This window comes from Primulina huaijiensis, chromosome 12 (genome assembly GCF_012295235.1).
Source record: "Primulina huaijiensis isolate GDHJ02 chromosome 12, ASM1229523v2, whole genome shotgun sequence".
Taxonomy (NCBI): domain Eukaryota; kingdom Viridiplantae; phylum Streptophyta; class Magnoliopsida; order Lamiales; family Gesneriaceae; genus Primulina; species Primulina huaijiensis.
In genome coordinates, this window is record NC_133317.1 from 1,906,538 (window position 1) to 1,932,142 (window position 25,605).

The window sequence follows — 25,605 nt, forward strand, 5'->3', positions numbered from 1 at the left end:
CAAGATTGAAAGGATGTGTGGAGATGTGTTTGATTCTCAATCAAATCTCCAAGTGGGAGAAATGTGTCGGTAGAAAAGTCAACTTGCAGCCTAATTTGAAAGGAAAAAAAAACGAGGTTGGCCGCATGAAAATTTGAAGAGGAATTTTCATACGCGTTTTTAACGCGTATTCACACTGACAGAGGCTCTATAAATAGAGCTCCATTCCTTCATTCTGATATCATCCCTTCTTCGAGTTTTCTCTCATCTTATAGTATTCTATAATATTTGTGAGGTGTTTGTTCTCCTGTATTAAGAGAGTGTGTGTTCTCTTTGGAAACACAGTGAGTGAGTTGTACACCACAAAATATTATAGTGGAAATTCTTTTCATCTTGCCCGTGGTTTTTACCCTAATAATTTTTAGGGGTTTTCCACGTAAATCTCGGTGTCCAGTTTATTCTTTATTTTCGGGTTTTATTATCTCAAATTCCGCACGTGGGACCAACAAATTTGTGAGACGGGTCAACCCTACCCATATTCACAATAAAAAGTAATACTCTTAGCATAAAAAATAATACTTTTTCATTGATGACTCAAATAAAATATTCGTCTTACAAATATGACCAGTGAAACCGTCTCACACAAGTTTTTGTCTTGTTTCTAATTAAAATTTTAACTAAATATCAAGAATCTATTGGCTTACTAATCCATGTCAAAGGTTAGGTATGTGAATTTATAACAAGGCGGGCCGGCTAAATGAACCACGCTACTCTCAGTGACGACACTCCTGAGGTCTACGAGGCAGCGCCTTCGCCTTTGAATGGATTGTGGAGCAGCAAAATCAACCACGCTACTTTCCTCACGAATCCTCTCTTTTTCTATAAATAAAATACCCTCTCTGCAGTTGTGAATCACGTCTTACTTCCATTTTTTCAAGTGAGGTGGTTTTAAGTGCGGCCAAATATGGGAACTGAGATGAGGGAGGAAGAAGGGAAGCAGCGAATCCCACTTCTCACTCCTTACAAAATGGGAAATTTTAGTCTTTCTCATAGGTATTTATTGCTTGTCAATCGAAAAACATTGTCTTTTCTTCCGGTAGAAATCGATTGTTCAAGAAATCCCACCCGAGTTTCGTTTTCATTCATGAATTTGTATACGTGAGAATGTATTTCTTTGAGAATGTGTGGCGTGTGTTACGCATCAAGATTTGATCTTTAGCAGACCATTTTGAGTTATTTGCGTGATTCTTTGCTGTATGGTGATTTTGATGGAATATGTGTGGTTGATCAGTGATTTCAGAGAGCAAATCGTCAGAAATTTTGAGCAGTTTATCTCGAGCAGAGTTTTTGTTTATTTCTATGTGCATATTTTTTCAAAACTTCTGTGAGATGCTAATTTTGTAAACTATTTTTAGCAGAATTGTTTTGGCACCATTAACTAGGCAGAGATCTTTTAATAACGTTCCTCAACCTCATGCTATCCGGTACTATTCTCAAAGAGCAACCAAAGGGGGTTTTCTCTTGGCTGAAGCCACTGGAGTTTCTGACACAGCTCAAGGGTAAGTCCATTGGGTTACATTGGGGCATTTATAAACAGAGATTAAATTTTGGTTATAATTTTTCTAAAAATTTAAATTGTCTGTCCCATGTTACGCCTGCCTCCCATCCCAGAAGCTGCATTTCAAGTCTGTTAATTTTTGTAAATATTAAGGAACTTCGGTTCTGATAATCTCTGGTTACTAAGAACCCAATCTTGTTCGATGTAAGGTATCCAAATACACCAGGAATATGGACAAAGGAACAAACTGATGCATGGAAGCCCATTGTAGATGCAGTTCATGCCAAAGGTGCAGTCTTCTTTTGCCAGATTTGGCACGTTGGAAGGGTTTCAAACACCGGTAATTCCCTGTACACATATCTCTTTATGATGTTACTATAAGTTACATTGAGGTCCATATTGTTTGATCTGCATCAATCCGGTATTTGATCCCCTTTGTTGTCTGTTCTCAAGGAAGAGAAAGAAACAAATTTGGAATAATCTGGATGATGGTAGGCTTCGAACTTCGATTGAAACATTGTTTAGGCCTTGTGTTACCGAATATTTTACGCTTGTGGCAAACTATATTCTCCATTAGCATCGAAGTAAAAGATTACTTACATACATGCTACATTATTTTGATCTTAGCGTCATTTACAGGGTTTCAGCCAAATGGACAGTCTCCTATATCTAGCACATATAGGGAATTAGCTCCACAACTACGAGCTAATGGTGTGGATATGGCTCGATTTTCCCCTCCACGACGACTGAGTACAGATGAAATTCCTAAAATTGTTAATGATTTTAGGATTGCTGCAAGAAATGCTATAGAAGCTGGTATGACTCTTCCGTGTAGAAAATATTTGTTTGCTCTTCGACAGACATATTATATTACTTTTAATATCAGGTTTTGATGGGGTTGAGATCCATGGCGCACATGGTTATCTCATAGAACAATTTTTCAAAGATCAAGCAAATGACCGAACTGATCAATATGGTGGTTCTCTGGAAAACCGTTGTCGATTCGGTCTTGAAATAGTTGAAGCTGTGAGTGATGAAATAGGAGCTGACCGAGTTGGAATTAGGCTTTCTCCCTTTGCAACTTACATGGAATGCGGAGACTCAAACCCTGAAGCCCTTGGCCTTTATTTGGTTGAGGCCTTAAACAAATATGGGATTCTGTACTGCCACATGATTGAACCAAGGATGATGCCTGTTGGGGTAAAATCTGAATGTCCAGACAGTCTTGTCCCAATGAGAAAATCATTCAAGGGCACTTTCATTGTTGCTGGTGGGTATGAAAGGGAAGACGGAAACAAAGCCGTGGCTGCAAATCGTACTGATCTTGTTGCATATGGCCGCCATTTCTTGGCTAATCCAGATTTACCGAAGAGATTTGAGCTTGATGCTCCTCTGAACAAATATCAAAGGGAGACGTTTTATGCACCCGAACCTGTTTTAGGCTATACCGACTACCCATTTCTTGAAGAAACTGATGGGTTTCGGGGGAAGTAGAATAATAAATCACCTTCGAATGAAAAATTACCTTTATTTGATTGCCATATGATTGATTGCGTTGCAGCGTGATTACAGGTGATCAGTATAACACTTTTTTTCAAATGAGCTGTGGTTCACTGCATGGCTTTGATACATCACATGTCCGAAAAGTGAAACTTGGATGACATATCATATTTGTAATGTAATGTTTGCTGTTAAGGAAATGTACCAAAATATCAGCCTTAAATGTATAGCAGTTCTTAGCTTTTCTTTCAAGTTAATCGAAGTTGGATCAATAAAATCACAACGCTCTAATAATAATCCAGCAGTCTCAACATATCGAAAGTCCAATTTAAAATTTTTTTTAAATGCCATTATACGATGAATTGGACAGATCATAGATACGTTGCTTCCGGTTTTTTCTCAAATTTATGAAGCTTCGGATGCTTCATTTACTTCTTGAATTTATGCTTGGTCTGATGTAACATCTCTCCAAGTGTAGAAATTTAATTTGGAATTAAAATTCTTGTCGCATTCCTGTGACACGCATGGTGAGTGTTCTGCCTGGATATAAGTTCACATTCTGTCAAGCCTGGGGCCCATGGAGTGGGGCTCATGGGTTCTTCATAAAATTGCCTGTTGGCCTTATAATCTCATTTTACATGGCCTCAATATTTTGCTCAGTGGGGCAAAGTGTTTATTACATCAATTCACCTTTTGCGTTGTTTATGTTTGTAAAAGAATTTTCAAAAATCCTTTAATCAAGTAGAAAAAAAACAAATAGGATTTCAAATATGATGCATTTAATCAAGTACTGACAGAGAAGTAAAACAGTAAACAATATCCCTCTTGAATTCCCCTTTCAGATATCAACAAGCATCAATGAATGAGTAGCTAAAATATCTTTGCAGCATAGAATATAGTGGGGTGAACAAGTTTTTATGGACAAAAAGATCTCCCTAAACGAGTCCTATGACTTGGTACTGTGAATTGCCTTAATCTCCCTTCTTGCTCTCTCAAGTATCCTTCACATAAGAATTCCATGGAGAATTTATCCTCGACCTCCCTGTTCACATCATGCACAAACACATCAGTCTCACCATTTTCCCTATTTCTTGCCATCAATCCAGCAGTGTATATTGCATTCATCCTCCCCGGTGCTCCATCGAAGTATCCTGTTGGCGCGTCCACCATGATCAGATCCCACTCAATATCATACACCTCATTTGGTAATCCTTTTAAAGCAAGTTGACATTTTGAGAATCTTGGATCACTGACTTCTTTACACTCTTCTTTCATGCCAATTTCCAGGAGTTCTTCGGCTTGTGTCAACTTTGTGTTATACACGACATGGTATGATTCTAAGGACGGGATTTGCTTTTGGATTTTCTCGATCCATGACTTGTCTTCTTCGAGAAAAACTGTGCGGCCTCCATGGTTCAGTGATGTCCACATTAGGCTGTCGTGGCCTAAACCAAATACTAAGAAGTTGCATGGTGACTTTTTTTCGAGTACTTTTAGGGATACAGATATTTCATTGATGGTTTGTTGTGGAGTGATGTTTAAGGTTGCGTAGTGAACTAGTGAGTGTGCTAAAGAAGATGGGATTTTGTTGCAAGTTGGAAACAAAGGAAGAGTTGGACAATCTGTTGGCAGTTGTTCTTCATGAACATCAGACGAATTCGTTGGAAGGATTGATGAATCAAGTGTTGCAATCTCTTTAGAGTAGGAGAAACCCGTTCTCAGGATCAAGAAGAGAAAGAAAAGGAATAAAAAGCAAATAGAAACGATCTTGAGATTAATGGGGTATTGTAGTTTACCTCTCATGTTTTCGAGTCCTTTCTCGATTATTTTTAATGAAATACTGATCAACCAAATTCCAAGAATTCTTGGTCGATCCCTACAACGTCTACAACGAGAGAAAGGGAAGGGATGATTTGAAGATGAAGTTTCTTGATCGATTTCTAGAAAAATAATGCATGAATCGTATGAGTTTGTTTGGAACTTTTGATCTCCCTTGAAAATGAAGAAATGTGCTGTTGTTTGATAGGGACAAAAGAACTAATGATCGTTTCTAGCGTGCAAGACAGATGAGGAGATGCATCTTTGTTTTATAGTAGTTGAGATATTAGGTGATACCGTGCTTGTTAGATCCAATCGTTCAAATTGACTTTCGATGCAAGTGTGGATCCAACTGTAGTAAGAGGTTTATTACCTTTACTTTAACCAAAAGAGGGAAGAGAAGAAAATTAAAATTTAATATATGATTGTCTCTAATTGATTTTCCCCTCCTGATTTCATTGAGTAGTTCAGTTTCTTGCTGACTAACTTCCTATGCCAGACTTTGCAACTGATTTTTAAAATGTACTCTCTTTTGAAAATATTAAATAATTGAAAATTCCTTTTTCTTAATCGTTAAATAAAAATTGCACAAATACTCTAGACATACCCTATCGAGGATACATCATCAGGAGTCAAATAACGCGTATAAATGTATAACCTTTTGCCTAAATCACGAAAATATAAATTGCTCGTACAAAGAACACGTGAATTTTGATTCAAAATAAAATTTCAAGTCTGCAGAAGATTTTATTGTTACAAATTATCACAAGGAACACGATAATCATTATTTCGTGAAGAGGCTCATAATCCCTACATGTATTTAGATATTTGCCAGCAACTAATGTAGGGAACCATGCCATACGAGAGAAAATTCAACTCAATCAACATTTTACAGGGAGTCGGATAATTAATTCGGTTGATTGGTGAATAATAATTTAAATAACACGATATTTTAAGTCTCAGTAATCATCTTTTATTATTATTATTATTATTATTATTTTAAATTTAATTTGTTCAGTTAAAATCAATTCAGTGCTAGAATGCTCTCACTGGAAGTAATTAGTAACACAGTCACAACTCGCAAGACGAGCAGAATTCATGTACAGAAAAAATAATATCCTCTATCAAGGACAATATACACGTCTCCAAAAACGGACAAACAAAAGATCAAAAGTGTTTCCAAACAATAAAAATGCAGAGATTGCAACACATAAAAACGCGACAACATTAATCGTTATATTATCTACAAAGACGTGTATACCAATTCTACAGACCTAGTATAACAAGATTTGAGCTCGATGAGAACTCATACAACGTTTAAATAAACCGGCCACCCAACAAGACTTGCAAGAATCGGTAGTCAAAAATTATCCATACAAATTTAGTATTTATAACCAGAGCCGGATGCGGGAGGAGCAGGTGGCAACCTGTTGGGCGTGCGGCGGCTACCGGAGTTGGTCCCAGAGTTCACATCACCGTTTTGGGCAGGGTCACTGTAGCGACGGCTGTGACCATTGGACCTAGAATCCCCATATGAATCGGTTGGACCATTGGCAGCAGCATCGAATGCAGTTCTCCAGTCATCGCCTGATGACGGGCCAGAAGCGGTCGGACTACTATCTGCACAGTTTGGTAAAGAAATACAGGTCCATGCGAGGAGAAGATATTATAGGAATGGTGATGTTAAGAATATGGAAGTTGAGCTCCAGTTATTAATTTATTATCCCAACTGTCTAAAAAGAGGCAGGAGCGACTTCAAACTCGATATCGTGTCAAAATTTTCATGACAAATATTTTCAGACAAAAACCGGATGAAGATCTCTCATCAAACTGTTTTAACTTGAGAATATAAGAGATGTGCTTGAAATTATTGGCTATTTTACTTAGCAAACGATATGCAAAAAGTCAAAAACAATATCTAATCTAACAGTCGAAGAAAGCATGTTGATACTACTCAAGATATGCCTAGGCGAGTTGATATCCTGGTTTTCTTTCTCGGGAGACCTACACTGATTCCAACGAGATTTTGACCCAAGGATGAAAAGTTTGAAAGTTAAAATCAAAATCACCTGATCTACCTTCACTGGAAAAGCCAGAAGCCGCCGCTGCTCGATTGTCATGAATACTTAGTTGCCTAGTAAGCTTGGATAGAAGCGAGGACTGTTTCTGGTACCGTTCCCTTCTTCGCTTGACATTCTGATCCTCCTGAAGCAGTTCTTCCACTCTCACCGTGCTTTGAGCGCTATCATTCCAAATAAATGATGTCAAACTACTTACACAAGACCAAAAGGAAAACGAGATAACAGGGAAAAAAATACAAAGCATAAAATTGGTTTAGACACTGATCAATGTTTCAATATAGTCTCGAACAAGCTTCACAAATTGGAACATCAGTATTCTCTCTTCTTTTTCAAGCAGAAACACCACAATCAAGAAAATATAAGACGAAGCATTGTCCAATAAACTTATTAGACAACGGGAATTAAACTAACCTGACAGAAATGTATAATTTGTTAAGCATGTCTTCTTTTGCCTTCTCTACTTGGCAAAGAACAACGGCCTAAAACCAAAGATAAAATAACTTAAATGTTGCTTAAGATAAACAAACTCCAATGAAAGCTTTAGTTGACAATGACCTTTGGAACATTGGCAGCCAGACTGTTAAGAACGGCTTCAACATAACCGCGCACTTCCTGAGACATCCATCGAAGTTCTTCTTCCGGATCTGCAGGTCTTCTCGCCATAGTATCCTACGTGCGGCAAACAAAAATGAACACAATGTACATGTCTTTACTTAACACACAGACAACTGTTTGCAGGTCAACCATCCGAAAATACATGCCTTGTTTTTTGTTATCGGGAATAGTTCTCCATCTCCAAAACAAAAACCAATCACTATATTTCATTTTTAGTTTCTTTTTCATAAACGACATTTGTTACTTTTGACAAAAATTTCCACCAGTTCCAAATTAATGTTCCATTATCAGATTATAATACAAAATATACTATTTTAAATTTAAAAATAATCTTATCCAATAATTTCCGATGCGATTTTGACATCTACAGTTTTCCTAAAACAAAACCAAACATTCATTTTATTTCCCCAACTCCCAAAACAAATCCATACAAGCCCATACGGAGTAGAAACTTGAAATTTTGATAAGCCTTCCAAAGATGAAAATGCAAGGCAATAAAGCTGACTGACAGTTACAAGGAACATACACGCAGCACGAATTTGAAACAATGTGAAAGTTCATTTGCTTACCAGAGAACCATCAGAAAGACTTTGCCGTATTTGAGGACCAGGTTCGCCCTTTACTTGACCTCCTTTAGAACTAATAACATTTCTTAACTTAATCAACCACTCTACCTTATCTGGTAAGCTCTCAGCCTTCAAAACAACAGCACTATGGGCTGCAAACATGGACGAGCTTCAAGTTAATATATCTGTTATTACAATGAAAATAAGTTCAGTAAGAGATTCAAGCAAATATTTACAGTACCTTTAAGAACGGTCTTATACTGAACCCTGCTTGTTATCTTGAATACAAGACTGGGTGCTTTTTCAGCAACCGGGCCATTTGCCTTCTTATCTTTAGAACTCTTTGAAGAAGCTTCTTCATCCTCTGCCACTTCTTCCAAATTACATTCCTGGTAGTCTCAACCAAATATTACAAGATCGATTAGTGTTTAACATCAATTATTTCAGGAATATCAAATTACATCAACCGAATGGGCGTTAAGTACAATAACACTGCATTCTAGAATACCAAGATTAGTAATTTCAGAACATGCAACAAAAAACTCATGCAGAACAGAAAGTATAAATCAACTGAACAGCACAGAAGTATTGTAACTTCAGAGCATGTAATGTAGAATCCCCAAAATCCATGGAAGCAAGTATAAAATGACAAACTTAGTCATAGCCTTTTTCCACCACTTCGGCACAGTGGTTAACTGTTCTCTTACTGCAAAAAGTAGAAATCACATTACCAATGCAGAAGCACTTTCATTTGAAAAAAGTTCATGTCAAGACCAACATTAGATAGAGCAGAGCTATCCTCAAAACAAATATGAACTGACAGAAAGTGCAGGGGGTAAACTCTGCAACGTCATGTTTCCACATGCCTCCTATTTTCACAAAAGATTTACCTGCCGCTTGGGAAGTATTATATTTCAATAATGGACCCCTCGTGGGATAAAATATATTTTGGTCCAAGCCACGAACCTATAGGAGTTTATCATATCTTTTGCAATATCTAATATGCTTAATTCCTTGGCAAATGGAAAGTTGTTTACCGTTAGACAGCAATGTGGCAAAAAGAAAGGAATTCCTGCAAAGTTCTAGCAACCGGGTCTTCCCTTTACCTACTAAGCATCCATGTTCTCTATTGTGTCGTTTGATAGGTTCCAATATGATCTATTTAATGTTCAGGGGATAAAACTTGAGCTGCTCGCTAAATGTTTTGCTGATATACGCTTAACAGAGGGTTAACTTAAATAATCGCAACGCCGGCATGCAGAAAAAAATGGCAGAATTTATCAGGAAATATTCCTACGCTTTATGTATCAGGTGAGACCACGATCTGCAAGTTCTTGCATCTTCCATGTGCAATTTATTTTGCAAACCTCCCATTGTTATTCACAAGGAGCACAAAAACACATAGTGTTCAGGAGCCAAAGACACGAGGCGTGGTGTGTGTCTTATCGAAGAAAGGCACACCAAAGCCAGGGACATGAACTTGGACAAGGAAGAGAGGGATGTTCAATTCTAAAAATATTAGGACTTTGCTGTAGCAAAGAAAACATAGGACAGTTCACACTGAATTATAATTTAATCGCTGTTAAAAAAACAGAAGAATTAAATGCTGTACAAGAAAGAAGAGTGGCTGCACACCATGGGGTTGTCTTAAATGATTAAATAATTACCCGCTTGATGGGATTGGGTAATTCAGGTTTGGGCTGGGCTGGGCTGGCTTGGGCTCCTTTTTAAACCAAAATCCAGAACTATGTACAAAAGGCACAACTTGCACCCTGTCAAAGGTACATGCCAAAGTGGCTTTGACAACCGTTGCGCCAAAGGATTCTCCCAGGCGCATGAGCCGCATCTGGCTGCACCCAGCACCTAGGAGCAGCCAGATGCGAGCTTTTGACAACTATGGAACCTCCACAACAAAACTGAAATTTTGATTTCTCGTAATTGCTTCTTACTACAGAACTAAACTCCAGCTGCTTTTGTCTCAGAATTGCTTGTTCATTTCGCTTATTACACTCGAATAGAACCTAGTCGTCCACAAATGCTAAACATCTTCCATACCCAAACTGTTGTTAAACAAAATCCAGTGAATGATCTGATTTCTAGTTTCTACGGACCTCAGCAGCAATAATCTAAAGGATTTAAACAAAGTCCGACAATATAAAGGGGGGAAACATGCAAGAGTGACGGCGTATTCACAAGCACTATATGGCCAATAATTACCTCCAAAGTGATGACACCACGAAAATGTCGTTCTTCTTGTTTCTTGGTATATCCAAGCTGCAGGAACATATATTAAACTATTTGAGAGTGAGTCGACTAATAAGGAACCAGGAGATTATCTAAATACAGCCCAAAAAAAGAACCATGAAAAAGTCCATTTATTTTCTTATCAAATATGAGCAATCTATTATACAATTGTTCCCTCAACAAAACCACAACATAACTTCTTCAATGAATTATTGAGATATCATAACTGAAAAAATTATTGAACATACGAATTGAAGTAGAGAAAATACCAATCCTCAAAAAAATTAAAAAAAGATCAAAGAAAAAGAATGTAAAAATGCCAAACTTAAACGAAAAGGCAATCATAAGTCTGAGCTTACTCACCTTTCCTGTCTTTTCATTTAAGACAAACCATCTCTTACTCCAACCATTAGTTTTGGTGCTCTTCTTTAGCAAAAACCCTGTAAAAACAAAAGGTTATTTCACGCAGATGCTAAATTCGAAAACCAAAATACAGCATAGGGTTAAATAACTTTTTCATTATACATCCACAGAGCACCGACAGGGGTTAAACTATTCAGCATATATTAAAAACTTAAATTTAAAATTACATGTCACAAACAAGAGAACTGGAGAGATGTTTCAATATGTCATTCAGAACAGACATTGTACACATGGCAGTACAACAGAGCTATTGTGGAACAATGACTGCAGTGTTTCTCTAATCAGACTCCACGAATTTTTATTTCCTCTGCCTCAATCCCCAAACCTCCTCCAAGTTGTATGCAAATAAGCTCATTTATTGGAAGTTAAAAATTCAGATAAATTTCCTAAACAGTCCAAAGAGTTCAATCAAGTACCAGTCAATTCTATTCCTGAGTTCCAGTAAAAGTGAAGGACCATCTACAACATAAATTTAGCAACACAGAATGCAAATCAAATGAAAAATAGCAACAGGATAAAATAACCAAATATAATCTCCATAAACTTCCATGGATTATATGACACCAAATATGTTCGCATGTCATTACAAAATACATCACATTTCAAGGGATTGACGGGTCGGGTCTGTATTACAGAACAAAACTAGATCTATATAAAATATTAAGTATATAATTATGTCAATAGAAACTAAAAAATGTAGGAAACTGTATGCTTGCACCTGCTGTTATTTCTCCTTCTGGTCCAGCAGTCTTCAAGCCAGATCCTTCTTGCACATCTTTATCTTGCTGATTAGATTTTCCATCCTTCATGGATTTCATATTCCCCCCACTCTGTTGGCTCCCTCCAGTTTGCGGACTGGTTGCCTGAATGAGGCACATGATAAGCATTTGACATAAAATAACAATAAACTATTTCTACAAAACAGTTGAGTATGCAACATGAGACACTACTTGTGGTTTCTCTACAAATCCACAAGAACAAAAAACTCAAAAATATTGTGTACCCCATACAATATGGACTGCTCAGACTCAAGTGGCTTCTGATTATGTCAATACACATTATTTTGCCACGACTAAGATATGATATTAGTTCAGAAAAACGTGTGAATTCACCAACAAAAAAACCTCAGTTCCAGACATGGTGTACCCTATTTAATATAGATTGCTCAGCCTCAAGAGTCTTTTTCGAGGATCGACCTTTTAGCTCCTCTTCCCGCCGTTGTCGATCCATCCTAGCAAACAACCATCCAACTTTAGAATATATACTACTCATGGAAGACAGCTGGGAAAATTATGTTAAAAATCCCTCTAAAGTCCAAACTGAGCATATATCAAAACCTTTGTGCATTGATAGAAAATTTTGAAACTTGTACAAAAGTTTTTCATCCGAATATTCCAAGAATTTAAACTAAGACAAATTAAGGGAGAAATTTTAAAGACTTAACTACTTGTCTTACATACCTCCGCTGCACTAAACGGATAAAGTGTTGTGGGGGAACAAATGCACGTTCCATGTCAACAAGGGCAATTACCATGTTTTTGGCTTCATTTTTGAAACCTTCCAAAGCAGTTGTGGCAATTGCTACAACCTACACATAACAGGAAGGATATAAAGACCTGATGAAATAAAAGTAACAAAATTACCACTGAAAGACTGAGACTGAATTTTTTATAAGCATTAGTGCATTACCTCACGCTTAAAAGAAGGATATTTTCCAAGACCTGGAGTGGCGTTTGCAGCAGCTGAGACAATGTCCACAAGTACCCGGTGCACCTATTCAGAGATTTCAATTCTAATCAATAACCAAAACATACATAGAATGACCAAGCTGAATTTCATATTGTGTCAAAGGCACGGAAAATGGGCAGAAAAACAAATGCAGACTAAGAAGATAAAATGTGCAGGAACACATTTTATGAGTAACTGGCTATGGTAAATAAGAAATGCAGTTGTTAGATACATCACTTCAGAGTTAAAATGAACTAAGGATTAAATCAAACTAAAACTACACAGTTGAGGTTAGTAGAGTGGTTAAAAGAATAAGACGAAAGTGGGGAAAACAGTTAAAGGAACACGCATACAACATAGACGCGCCAAATAAGATGGAAAGACAACACTTGTTTACCTCATCAACACACAAGCGAGAAGGTTCTTTTGCCAGCTCCAAGACACCCTTGATTAAAGACCTCAACCCTTTCTCAGGAGAGATAAGATAAGGCTGATAACCATCAGCCTCGAGCACAATCTGGCAATAATTTAAAATCAGAATCGCAAAATGCAATGAGCGGACATCAAGAGTTCAGAGAAAATTGACACCATGATGGCAAAGACCATACCCTCTTAACATTATTTAGGTCAAAATGTCTGTCTAAAGGGAGTTGCTTGATCCTATTAGGAAAACTGCCTTCAAAACTAGCAACAACTTTCCACCCAACACCCTGGAAAAATGGAGTAAATCAAAATCATAGGATAACAGTAATATATTTGCATATCATCAAAACAAAAGGTATATTACATCATAACACCAAAAATATGTAAGAATGACAATAAACGAACAACGGTAATTTACCGAAAGCATAAATCCATATGGTCGGAATTATGGTCAAAACAAAACCTCAACACAATGGCATAATTTCATCTCTTAGTTAAAAGCACTAAACTTCTTGCTACTGACTACAATTATGGTCAAGCAAAATCATAGAAAGTTGGAAAACACGACAAGATCGGTTGTTAGATTAGATGATTTACGACAGCTTGTTAACTCATGAAAAAATGTAATAATTGACTCCTCCACTGAAGTAAATCAATTGGAAAAATTTACAAGCAAAATAGAAGCTTAATATGAATATCCATAAAACTAGATGTGCAATCTCCAAGTATATCTGTAAAAGATGTTAAATTATGTTAACTACTTAAAAAAATCTTTCAGCACCATAAATGATCAAATACAGCTTAATTCTTGTCTCACCTCTCCTGTTGTAATATGCTGGAGGAACTTGTCCTCAAATTCCCGGCAAAGCTCCAATGCTAAAGCTTTTGTACCCTCAGAACTTTGAACCATCTGTTCACCAAGTCTAAAAAGTTCATCCTGTACAATTTGAGACTTCCCCTGAATCCTGCAGAAGTTGCAGAATGAAAATATAACAGTAGAAAAAGCTACTACATAGTGATGCATACAAGTGAATAAAGCAACAGTAACAGGAATCAAACAAAAGAACTAGTACGAAAAATCTTTTACGCATCACATTGAAATACAGCAGTACAACGAACTCTTGAAAAAAGAGAATAGTATACTTCTGAAATGTTTTGGATTTGGTGAATTTTTAGAGGAGTTGTGTGTCCCAAAGGATGCCATTATTGCTTTCTGATAGAAATCACAATATTGGGTTAAAAAACCTTTCAGCATGAAAGAAAAAAGGAAGCCTAAGGGAAAGAAGAAAAGGAAGACACAAACAATATTTTACATGTCTATCACGTTTTTATTAACTTTCTGAAACCTTGAAATAAAAATATGTCTAAGAGGAAAAAGATTACCATCAACATCATAAAGTTTTTATTAGATCCCCCAAATTGGACGTTACTGGAAAAGTAAAACCTCTAGAAGGGAGCATACCCTGTGAGGAGATTCGGAAGGCGGATTTTCATGCGATTCCGGATCTGTTGAGCAAGGGTCTCCACCAAGGCTAACCTCCCAAGCTTGCTTTGAGGAGCACCGGTAAGTATTGATTTTAAACTTTCACTCTCCGCTCGCCAAGCAGTTTCTAGAGAATTATCAGCTCCAATGCTCCCTGGTTGAGCAGATGCTATAGAGACAGATTGACCAATCAAAGCAACCCATGGGATATCAGATGTACTTCGAGGTCCTTGATTCAGTAAAAGAGCCTGCACAGCAGTAAGTACTTTCGGTTCTGAAGATGCTTGATCTACCTTGGTAATAACACCAACAGTTCTTGTACCTAAGAAACAGAAACCAAAAAAAGTTACTTGTGTGAAGATAATAATAAACATTCTAAACTACAAATTCACAAAAAAGACCGAAGTAATTTAGCAACCCACATTCTCCATCAAGTTCCTTTGCAATTCTGATGGCTTTTGCAGAGGCCACTTCTGGGGCTTGAAAAGCGGGTATTACAACGAGCAATATTGCATCATTATGTTCTGCAAATTCACTCTGACATGTAGAAATAGGGCATCAGGCTACTAAAACCCAAAGGAAATCCAAGAGTCTAGGTTAACCACCCTTATTTTGGTACACACAAGGTTTAATTATACAAGCTCAAATCATTCGTTTTTTCTATCAAACTAGGTTTAAAACAGAACCTGCTGCTAGTTGCACAACTACTTAAGAATTCACCACAATTTTACAGAATAACTTCAAATTATTCAAGACTTCTCTATTCCTTCCAACAGCAGTCAGTATTTGAAGTGTACCAGATAACATATCATTGAGCAACACTATTACATTGATTTGGTTAGAAAATAAGAGTGCAAAACTAAAAAAAAACTCGATTTGGAAGCCACTCACCAAAGAATCGTCAAGATTCCCCCTATCAACCCCTGGTAAATCAATCATTTTCAACGGTGGAGCTGCAAAACAAGATCACAGCTATGATATCAAGTAAAGCATAGAAAATGCAAAAAGCTAGAGACCGTAGAATGAAAACTGAACAAACCAAAGTTTAAAATTAGTGTGAGAAATAATAGCAATGAGGTGATAATAGGAAAACGAATATTTCTGGAAGCCCCATATGTTCATCAAGATCAAATTGCCATGTCGAACCGGCTCATTTCATCATCTGCTCTTCTTGGTGAAACATAATTAAAAAAAAACTTTTTTTTATAGAAAATATTGTTTGCCCATTGACACTTGACATAGCAATCATCAACGAACATTAAAATATCAAACAAAGTTTGTATATATTATTTTCTAATGCACAACAAAAAAGTACCTTTTATTCGAACTTTTCAAGTAGCCTGACCTAAAGGCAGTCACAACTCAAAAGTGCACACACCTGAGAGGCTACTTGTTGATCAACTAAATAAAAGGAAATCTTAAAGCAGGCACACCTGTACTTGTTCGGAGCTTTAAATATATCTCATCACGACTCTTTCCTGAAATTTTGCTCAATCTGTCTTGCAATGAATGCCGAAGAGCACCTATAATAGAATAGGGATATAGGAAGAAAAAGATTCCAAGCAATTAGACCACCATGGTATCAGCTATTTAAATTATTACTTGTGGAAGAATCCTTTAGGCTTAAAGTTCAGTTAGAAGTCTCACTCGCAGAAACTTGTTGAGATTTACTATCGATCTGCAAAATAATGGATTTACTGCTCAGCGAGCCATCCCTTGTTAAATCAACGCATATTGGAGCACGTGTGGCACCACCTTCACCAGTCGGCTGCAAAATTAAATAGTTAGCAACTTAGCATTTGAAATATCATAGTCAACTATAAAATATTTCACTAGATACAGTAAAGTATATGCAAACCAAATACTTACCAGCGCAGGATGTCCAATTAGACTATTCAGTACAGCAGACTTACCTGCACCCTGGTAAAATTGATCACATTAAGAGTGTATCTTTCCCTAACAGTATGAGTACAAGTAAGAAGCATCACAAACATTTCAAGGATCAAAAATGAAAGTCAATCACGTAAATTTCAATGTGAGAATGAGAATCACTTAAAAAAATCCTTCCAAACATGAACTTCAGGTGAAACATTGCAATAGACCCTGTGTCTTACTATTTTAGAAGAAAATTTTCCCGGAAATTTAGCCCTTCAGTACATACTTCATCTTCTTAGAGGACATAATAGCTATAGTTATAACAAACAAGAACACTACCCAACCACAGGTCCCTAGCTAATCATATGTGACTTGAAACCACATCAAACAGAAAAGGGCTTTTGGCTAAACAAACAACCACCTTTGTTTCTACATCTTCATTCTTTTATCTAGCCACATTTGTCGAAGGACACCACTATGTTTCACTCATTTGAACAGCCTTTTCGGTCCAATTCAACTTTTCAAATTTTTGTCTTACATGTACCACTAAATAAGATTTACTTAGCACATAAGATATTTTCGCAGCACAGCATAACTAGCAATAACCATAAACTGGTGGAATTGTGGAAAAATAGACGTTTCTAACAACACTGCCATTTCTTTTTGTTTTTGTTTTTTTTCTTTCTTTTTTTTTTGAGCCAAAATTCAGGGCCCTTAACGATAAAGAAATTATAAAAATGAGAACAAAGGAGTAAAAGGGAACACTCATGGCACAAATAACAAATGTAATGCATCAAGAGCCGGTAGAATATCATTGTTAACAAAGGATGCATATAGAACCATGGGAACACTATGAAAACTAAGGACCACTAAGATTAATCTCAGATCATTATCACAAAAATACCAACAATTTTAGAGATCCTTCCATCAGTTTTCAGATATAAAAAGGCTATATTTGAAATCCTGAACCTGCAGTCCCAATTTAATGTCTGAGCTTCTCGTGCGCACTTCAAATAATTTGCACCAAATCACAACCAACTGACCAAGTCATTTAAAAAACAGGCTATTCATAAATGAGCACCTATAGCCACTTCGACCATAGGAAAAAAGGAAAATCTTATTGGCAAAACTTAGTAGCCAAATCATAAGAAGTGTCTACGAAAAACTTTCCGCTCTTATGTCTATATAACACATATGTTGAAACTGAAGTGCGTTAATCTTTCATTTCAAGGTCAAGTAGCCTTGAGGACAAAAATCAACTCACAACATTTCAGCCAAACCTTCAAACCAAAAATCAAATCATGTCATTCCAACCAATAAAAACAAAAGTTCATGATCCGCATCAGTCTCCCAAACACGATAAGACGACAATGGTTACAACATAAAACTACCATGCACAACGGGAAAAATCCAATTATTATATCAAGCGATTCCAATTCAGATTCCAAATCACACGACTTAAATTTCAAATCAAAGAAAGCAAGCTCCAGAGATCTGATAGACCTACTCCGATTCCCCAACTGCAAAAAAAAAAAAGAGAATTTTACAATGCTCCGATTAATGTAATACTCACAGTGTTGCCTAGAGCAACAACATTAAGGAAAGTAGAGGGTCGTCTTGATGAAGCAGACGACGACGTCTCGTCCACATCTTCGTCGGCAAGTAGCGCGGCCGCCTGCCGCATGGAATCGGAGAGCTTAAACAATTCATCGACCGCCTCCATCGACTCCAACGAATATGAAATATCCTCCCCAAAATGAATCGCTCGGATAAAGATATGGATGTAAACTTAACCGAGTGGATCGAAGCGGCAATACCCGCAGATCCAATCGAATGGGGGAAATCAATTCGAATGGGAGGACATCAATTTTATCTGCGAGTGTACGAATCGATTTAAATGGAAATTAGGGTTTCAAGAAGATTTGAAACTTCTGAGGTCGAGTTTTGAAATTATGAAGAAAAGAAATTGAAAAATATTGGGAAGAAGGTGCTGTGGTGATCCTGCAATTATATGATCAGATTCGTGACCGTAATTTTGGTAAAATGGAAACTTTATTTAGTTTAAATGGAATGGACGGCACACACACGCGCCAAGCACAACTGATTTGCAAACAAAACGAACTATTTTTTTAGTGATAAACATAATTAAAAATTCACCAAAAAATAAAAAAAAATTTACACAAAAAACTCGTCACTTAATAAAAACAATTTTACGAGATTTATATCATATTGTGACTAATACAGCATGCTCTGTCTCTCGGGAATAACAAAGAGTAGTACATGAATATTCATCGACTATATCTTTCGACCTAATCTTAGGCCATGAACCATTCTTTGTGGATGAACCCTTGGGTTTTCGGGACATGGATTCGCACTGTATTTGCATTACTCAAGCAGCATTCTCGCTTTCGCTTCGTCTACTGTTGCTTGCACATAGGCTTCTCACTAAGACGGAACGCTTCCCTACTGATATATTTTTACATCTCACGACTTTGGCAGATCGCTTAACTCCGTTCATCTTTGGCGCAAGAACGCTCAATCAGTGAGCTATTACGCATATCTCCAATTTGATTGGTTCATGAAAAAAATATTGATTTTTATGTCAAAAATATTATTTTTATTTGTAAATATGGATCGAGTAAATTCGTCCTACATATATAAATATGTGAGACCGCCTCACATGATACTTACTCAAAAAAAATTAATAGCAATTAAAATTCAAAGTTCAGGTATAAAATTAAATTCAACATGTTTAGAAAACATATCGTCATGTACTCAAATTTTACAATAATTGAATTTAAAAATAGTAATATTTTCATTATCTTTCAATTTTATCATTTAATCATTCATTATCTTCAAGTACTGAGTGGAAGAGAAGAATATTTTTTATAAAATAATTTTATTTTAACATTTGGATGCAATAGTGTTGAGAAACGATTTCCATAAGTCAAAAAATAAGCTATAAAAAATAGCTTATAAGCTGTTTTAGATTTTATACACATTAAAAAATAATATTAAATATAACATAAATTTTTCTAAATATAAAAATAAAATAGATTTATTTTTAAAATATTTACATTATAAAAATATTTTCATATATATATATATATAACTATATATAATTACTTACATTGACTCATGTTATTATACCAAACATATTAATATATTTAAGTTGTCTAAAATTAATAAATTTATCCAAATACTTTAACAACTTATTTATAACATAAGATCTCACAACTTATAAACTCTTAAAATAACTTATAAGATATTAAGATTTATAAGATGTTATAAATAAGTTTAGTTACTATTTACTCTTAATTAAATTGATGCAAAAATTTTTAAATATATTATATAATTGATAATAAACACATAAATCGAAACATTAATAATGAAAGACTAATAAATTTTTTGGATATTTTCTTGAAAACATCTTCCAAATTATTAAGAAAAAAAACCCTTTATATATTTATAAAAAGCTTTCTCAGAAATTACATTCACACATCTTTTTTCGTATTCCATCATACGGTCTTTATTTTTAAATTAAAAAAAAATTTATTTGAAAAAACAATTACATTTGCAAATTATAAAAATACTCAAATGTTACTGAAAAAATTCAATATTCATCACATTATCATACAATAATTTAAAAAATAACTGCAATAAAAAAAATACAAGGAGACGGAAATATAAATCACAATGCACCACCCTTGAGTAAGAGTTGCCATGTACATAAACATTGCTACGCTTATTAAAAATGCTGACCACATCCATCTCTTAGCCTCAGTACACAAAGATATACAGTATACAGACCTTTCGACTAAATGGTCGCAATAGAATACGTCTGGACTAAGCATGTAAACGAACCAAACCGTTTGTGAGCTATTCGAATCTCGATTCGATAAAAGCTCGTTTGAGCTCGTTTAATGAGGCTCGTTAAGATAAACAAACCAAACTCAAGCTTTACATTACTCGGCTCGTTAGCTCGTGAACATGTTCGTTGGTAAGTTCATGAGTAATCTTTTAGATGAAAAAATAATAGTTTTGATATTTGATTTATTGATTTTGCATATTATTTATGAAATAAATAGAAAAATCTATTAAATTTATTTATTATAATAAATTTACAAATTTTAATAAGAATAATATATATTTTTTTAAATATATAATTTACTTTTTAATTAATTTAATGAAAATTTAAATATATAATTCATATTTATTAAGCTTGTTTAGGCTCGATAAAGGCTTGAATAAGCTCGTGAGCCATGCATATATTCGTTAAATAAAGCTCGAGCTTGGCTCGATTATAAACGAACCAAGCTCAAACATTCAAGAGCTCGGCTCGACTCGACTCGCATCCCTAGTCTGGACCGGCCAAGTAGGCTATAATCTTCTTGTACTCGCCAATTTCCATCCCCGTGTTAAGATCAACAAGGTATAAGACACATGCATAGAATTATACTCTGACCGAATATATTATAGAAAAAAGTGCATCAACTTTAAGCACGAAACAAGGGAAAACATCCTCTATGCCATTATTTATATATGTTAATGGTCTTTTAGTTCTTTTCAGAGCGATCCTCGGAGGAAGGGGGTTCGTATGCCTCCTTCCGCTCCATGTTTTGAAGATAAAGTTTCATAAATTTGTAGGTGTTTCCATTTTCAGATCGAGAATGCTACTTTCATACATTGAAATTTCAGTATTGGGATCTACGAGGAAAGAAAACCTTCAAGATAATATGAAATTCAAGTTTAGCAGTGAAAATATTCATAACTTCACTTCAGAAAATATTTGTACATAACTGGACTGACATTTGGATTTTGAATGTCCAGAAACATGTGATAATCTCATAAGGACACATGATAAAGATTATATTGAAGATATTAGAAGAACATCCGTTTCCACGCCGCCGATCGTGTTTTCTAACCATTTCCTTGAGTCGCATTGATCAAGAATATAACTGAATAATACTGACAACAGTTCCTTAGATTAAAATTTAAAGTCAATAGATTATGCGGTTTGACTCTTTACACTATGATAACAGGGATTTACCAAATTCAAAAATTTGCAGTCGCAGTGATAGGAATTAAATAAATTTCACCTATATATATATATATATATATATATATATATATATTTGAATATGAACACCATCTGTTAAAAATTTTAAAAGATTTTTCCATCAAGTAAATAATATATATATAAACACCACCTGTTACAAAATTTTAAAAGATCAAATACTACAATTGCGCCATAAATATAACTATATTCAAAATGGGAAAATGAACACCATCTGTTACAAAATTTTATAAGATTTTTCCATCAAGAATATAACTATATTCAAAATGGGAAAATGAACACCATCTGTTATAAAATTTTAAAAGATTTTTCCATCAAGTAATGAACACCATCTGTTACAAAATTTTAAAAGATTTTTCCATCAAGTACTCGAGTAATGAACACCATCTGTTACAAAATTTTAAAAGATTTTTCCATACAAAATAAAAGATTTTTCCAAGTAAAGATTTTTCCATCAAGTACATATCTGTTACAAAATAAAAGATTTTTCCATCAAGTAAAGATTTTTCCATCAAGTAATGAACACCATCTGTTATAAAATTTTAAAAGATTTTTCCATCAAGTACTTGATGGAAAAATCTTTTAAAATTTTGTAACAGATGGTGTTCATTACTTGATGGAAAAATCTTTTATTTTGTAACAGATATGTACTTGATGGAAAAATCTTTACTTGGAAAAATCTTTTATTTTGTAACAGAAATTGGTGTTCATTTTCCCTTTTTGAATATAGTTATATTTATGGCGCATTTGTAGTATTTAATGAATTGGTCCCCACAACGAAACAGTAATCGTATCCGAGCCTTGTACAATGTAACCACATCATCTCCGCTGGAGTGATGCACATTAAGCCAATCAACGCCCTCTCACTCACTCTCTTTTATACTATTAGTGTGGTATGCTATTATTCGGCTAAATTATTCTGCATATTCTTCTTTCCTTTTTTTTTTTTTTTTTTTCCAAATTGCTGCCCCCTATCGCCCTTTCTCCCTTAGCACAGAATTCTGGGAGGAGGCTTAGTTCTTTCTTTCTTTCTTTATTTTTTGTTTTTAATCTATTTAATTGGCAATCATGGATCTATGGTGTTGGCAAGCTAGATGCAATGTCTTTCTCCTGAAAAATTCTTCTCTGGAGAAACCCATTATCTGGAATCCCAGAAACACTTCGATGGCTTTGGATTTTAAGGTTTCCCGGAAGGAATCTTTATCTGGTGGTTGGAAGTACAGATCGATCACAGTCAGAGCCATGGGGAAGAAGAACCCAGGAAATACCAATTCTGGTAAAAGTTTCGATTTTTTATTTTTTACTGGCATTTTTTTTCTCCTCAAATGTTTTTCTCTCGGTTTTGTTTGAGTTGACTTTTGAAATATGCTGAAGGTTCCATCTTTTATGATTTGATATGTTGATTTGTGCAGTAGAATTATTGCTGATTAATTTTTTAGAAAGATACTGAAATGAATGCGGGGAACTAACTCTAAAGCAATTGTCTTGTGGCCACTGCAAATTCGATAGTCTTGGTCGATTTTATTTGAGATTCATATTTACAAAAGAGGATATCATGCATGGCACATACAATTCTTAGAGAAAATGATTTCAAATTCTTAGAGAAGAGTTGGCGTAAGATCTTGATGCATGCTGTGATTCTTAGGCTCCAAATACCTCAAAATGTACTTCAACCGTGTCTTGCGTATGGTACACACTTTTTGCTTCAAGCTTTTTTCAGCGGTGGATCATATGGATTCTTGCTAAATGTTAATTTGTAAGTTTACCAATTGCTGTTGTTTGTGATTAAGCTGTTTGGTGGTACTTTATCATGTATCACATGGAGTCACTAACACTAGCTTATGAACCCTCCGTTGGTACTCTATTTTTTTCTATCTGAAATTTGAAGTTCTTTCCTGATTTCTTAATTCTGAAGCCACGATTTCTTCATTCTTTTGTGATATCTATTTTTACTATGAGAAATACTATTACAAGTGCTATTTAACATGGAGTTTTTGTGTCTGTAGGAAATAGTGATCAGTCGAAAGCTGGAGGAGATGGACCAGATGGGAAAAATCCTCCTGCTGGAAAAAACAAATCTAGTGATAATGACTCCCAGAAATCTCATGGTAAACCCTTGGATTGGAGAGAATTCAGAGCATTGCTCTACATCCAAGAGCAGGTAGTATTGTTCTTTCTCAAAGATTTGGTTTACCAAGAGTTATTTGAAGTTCTATTCTATAGGCCTTGGCCGTGGAATTGCTTCTCTAGCGTGATAGGATTTAGCAGGCTTGAAATTCAACTAGGCTTAAATTTTGTAGTTTTACCATTTGAAATAATCTCTAATGGTAAGATTTGTCATGTGATATTATAGCAGGCAGAAAATGCAGATTTCACTCACAACCAAGAGAAGATAGCTTCTGGATCTGTGTCTCTTCCCCTCAAATGGGCACACCCAATTTCAGCACCTGAGAATGGCTGTCTCCTAGTTTCCACAGAAAAGCTCGATGGAGTTCGCACATTTGAGAGGACCGTAGTTCTTCTCCTCAGATCCGGAACAAGGAATCCACAAGAGGGTCCATTTGGGGTTGTTATAAATCGTCCACTTCACAAAAAAATGAAACACATGAATCCCACTAATATTGAGTTAGCAACTACATTTTCAGATTGTTCTTTGCATTTCGGTGGACCCCTCGATGCAAGTATGTTTTTGATAAGAGCTGGGGAAACCACAAGACGTCCCGGTTTTGAGGAGGTCATTAATGGAGTGTATTTTGGTTCTCGAAATACTCTTGATGAAGCGTCAGGATTGGTGAAGAAAGGCACTCTTAAGTCTCAAGATTTCAGGTTCTTTGTGGGATATGCAGGGTGGCAGCTGGATCAATTAAGAGAGGAGATTGAATCGGATTACTGGTATGTTGCTGCTTGTAGTGCAAATATGATATTTGGTGGTTCACAGAGTTCCTCGTCTGATGTATTGTGGGAAGAGATTCTGCAACTAATGGGTGGTCACTATTCAGAATTAAGCCGCAAGCCTAAGCAAGATTTATAGTTCTTTGAGCAAATGATGTATAAAATCAAGAATCTTCCATGGTAATGGAAACTTCTCCTAAAATGTACAGGATTAGCTTAAAAGATCAAATAAGTAGTTTTTTTCCTTTCCCATTTCTTAAAATTTGTGTTGCTGTTAATGCGTACTCTAGCACTTGTAGAAAATGTTCTGAATGACAGTAACCTCTATTGGCGACATTTGATGTGAGTTGCTCATGTTAGCATATTTATTCGGGCCTTGGTGTTGACAGAAATTTATTATTTAGTTATTTACATTGGCAGGTAAACATTGAAAAGATGTAAATTGTACATTGTACATTGTAGTGTACAACGAAAACACATCAGCTCAAGTCGACATTCAAGGTGTACACTTCACTGCATAAGCTGCATGTTCAGAATTTGAAAACTGAAGAACCATTGATATTTTTCATCTCTTCCGTCTCTCTGACTTCAATTCCATCGTGGGCAGTAATGCACCAAATCTAATACCACTCTATGTAGTTGTGTAATGCCTTACTAGTAATCGTAGTAGATCTTTTTGGTCTTAGATTTGCGAACAGCTTGTTGAATCTGTTTTTCGTGTTCTTTTAACACGTCTTCCATGTTCCCTCCTGAAGGCACTAGTGGCCCAGAAAATTGTATCCTGTTTCTCTTAGGTACATAACGCTAAAAATCATGGAAAGTCCTGCATTAGTGTTTGTTATCAATACATACATCTATATAAAGTTGCTAGTTTTGAGAAAATACGATAGAGCCATCATTTGACCTTGAGTCGATGCATTTCGAATGATGATTCAACAAGTCCACTGTCGACTGCAATTGAGAGCCCTGTCTTGTGAGTTGTACACCACGTCGACTAGAGCTTAGTTGAGCTTAATGAGCGGACGGTTACTGAATGATCTGTATCATCGTCACGCATTGTTTTAGCCCATGAGTATCCAGCTGTGGCACTGGGGTGAATCACTGAATTTGAATGAGAATATCCATTCTTCAAATGATTTCCTCTGAGTGGCGGCTCGATTGGGAAACCAGTTCCACATTCCTCCTGCGGGTGTTGTACTTGTAACTGGTGCTCTTATTGGATTTCCCCTGTTTTCTTAGACGATCAGAAAATTAAATGAAATAACAAGTTCCATGAAATGCGCAAGTGACACTTGAAAACCCGTTCTTCAGGAATAGGCTTCGATTTTCTTTAATAACAAAAT

General features: G+C 35.7%; 4 protein-coding genes across 9 annotated transcripts; 2 read left to right on the plus strand and 2 right to left on the minus strand.

Annotated features, from left to right (window-relative positions):
* Positions 1–714: 714 nt before the first annotated feature.
* On the plus strand, positions 715–3,252 carry LOC140989836 (putative 12-oxophytodienoate reductase 11). Of its 3 annotated transcripts, none has more exons than XM_073459277.1 (5): positions 715–1,032; positions 1,395–1,538; positions 1,747–1,877; positions 2,177–2,353; positions 2,424–3,252. In XM_073459277.1, the coding sequence occupies exons 1-5, from the start codon at positions 944–946 to the stop codon at positions 3,029–3,031; spliced, it is 1,149 nt and encodes a 382-aa protein (XP_073315378.1). In that variant the 5' UTR covers positions 715–943; the 3' UTR covers positions 3,032–3,252. The 3 variants fall into 3 exon arrangements, with proteins under 3 accessions (XP_073315378.1, XP_073315380.1, XP_073315379.1); XM_073459279.1 differs by having other exon boundaries at positions 1,398–1,538; positions 2,177–2,355; positions 2,396–3,252; XM_073459278.1 differs by having other exon boundaries at positions 718–1,032; positions 1,398–1,538.
* Positions 3,253–3,794: 542 nt separating this feature from the next.
* On the minus strand, positions 3,795–5,177 carry LOC140989837 (glucuronoxylan 4-O-methyltransferase 1-like). The gene has a single exon (XM_073459280.1). The coding sequence runs from the start codon at positions 4,838–4,840 to the stop codon at positions 3,953–3,955; it is 888 nt and encodes a 295-aa protein (XP_073315381.1). The 5' UTR covers positions 4,841–5,177; the 3' UTR covers positions 3,795–3,952.
* An 818-nt stretch (positions 5,178–5,995) lies between these two features.
* Positions 5,996–18,357, minus strand: LOC140989212 (dynamin-2A-like). 2 transcript variants are annotated; one of them, XM_073458354.1, is made up of 22 exons: positions 17,867–18,357; positions 16,288–16,338; positions 16,066–16,186; positions 15,852–15,941; positions 15,310–15,371; positions 14,841–14,955; positions 14,398–14,740; positions 13,753–13,900; positions 13,121–13,222; positions 12,910–13,029; positions 12,474–12,557; positions 12,245–12,372; positions 11,931–12,015; positions 11,503–11,647; positions 10,725–10,801; positions 10,335–10,391; positions 8,359–8,506; positions 8,121–8,269; positions 7,492–7,605; positions 7,348–7,415; positions 6,934–7,097; positions 5,996–6,475 (listed from the first exon to the last, which is right to left on the minus strand). In XM_073458354.1, the coding sequence occupies exons 1-22, from the start codon at positions 18,014–18,016 to the stop codon at positions 6,237–6,239; spliced, it is 2,760 nt and encodes a 919-aa protein (XP_073314455.1). In that variant the 5' UTR covers positions 18,017–18,357; the 3' UTR covers positions 5,996–6,236. The 2 variants fall into 2 exon arrangements, with proteins under 2 accessions (XP_073314455.1, XP_073314454.1); XM_073458353.1 differs by having other exon boundaries at positions 6,925–7,097; positions 17,867–18,354.
* Positions 18,358–22,187: 3,830 nt separating this feature from the next.
* On the plus strand, positions 22,188–24,829 carry LOC140990323 (uncharacterized). Of its 3 annotated transcripts, XM_073459949.1 has the most exons (4): positions 22,188–22,646; positions 23,377–23,531; positions 23,724–24,418; positions 24,683–24,829. In XM_073459949.1, the coding sequence occupies exons 1-3, from the start codon at positions 22,439–22,441 to the stop codon at positions 24,399–24,401; spliced, it is 1,041 nt and encodes a 346-aa protein (XP_073316050.1). In that variant the 5' UTR covers positions 22,188–22,438; the 3' UTR covers positions 24,402–24,418; positions 24,683–24,829. The 3 variants fall into 3 exon arrangements, with proteins under 3 accessions (XP_073316050.1, XP_073316049.1, XP_073316051.1); XM_073459948.1 differs by lacking the exon at positions 24,683–24,829 and having other exon boundaries at positions 22,189–22,646; positions 23,724–24,630; XM_073459950.1 differs by lacking the exon at positions 24,683–24,829 and having other exon boundaries at positions 22,189–22,646; positions 23,727–24,630.
* The last annotated feature ends 776 nt before the right edge of the window (positions 24,830–25,605 follow it).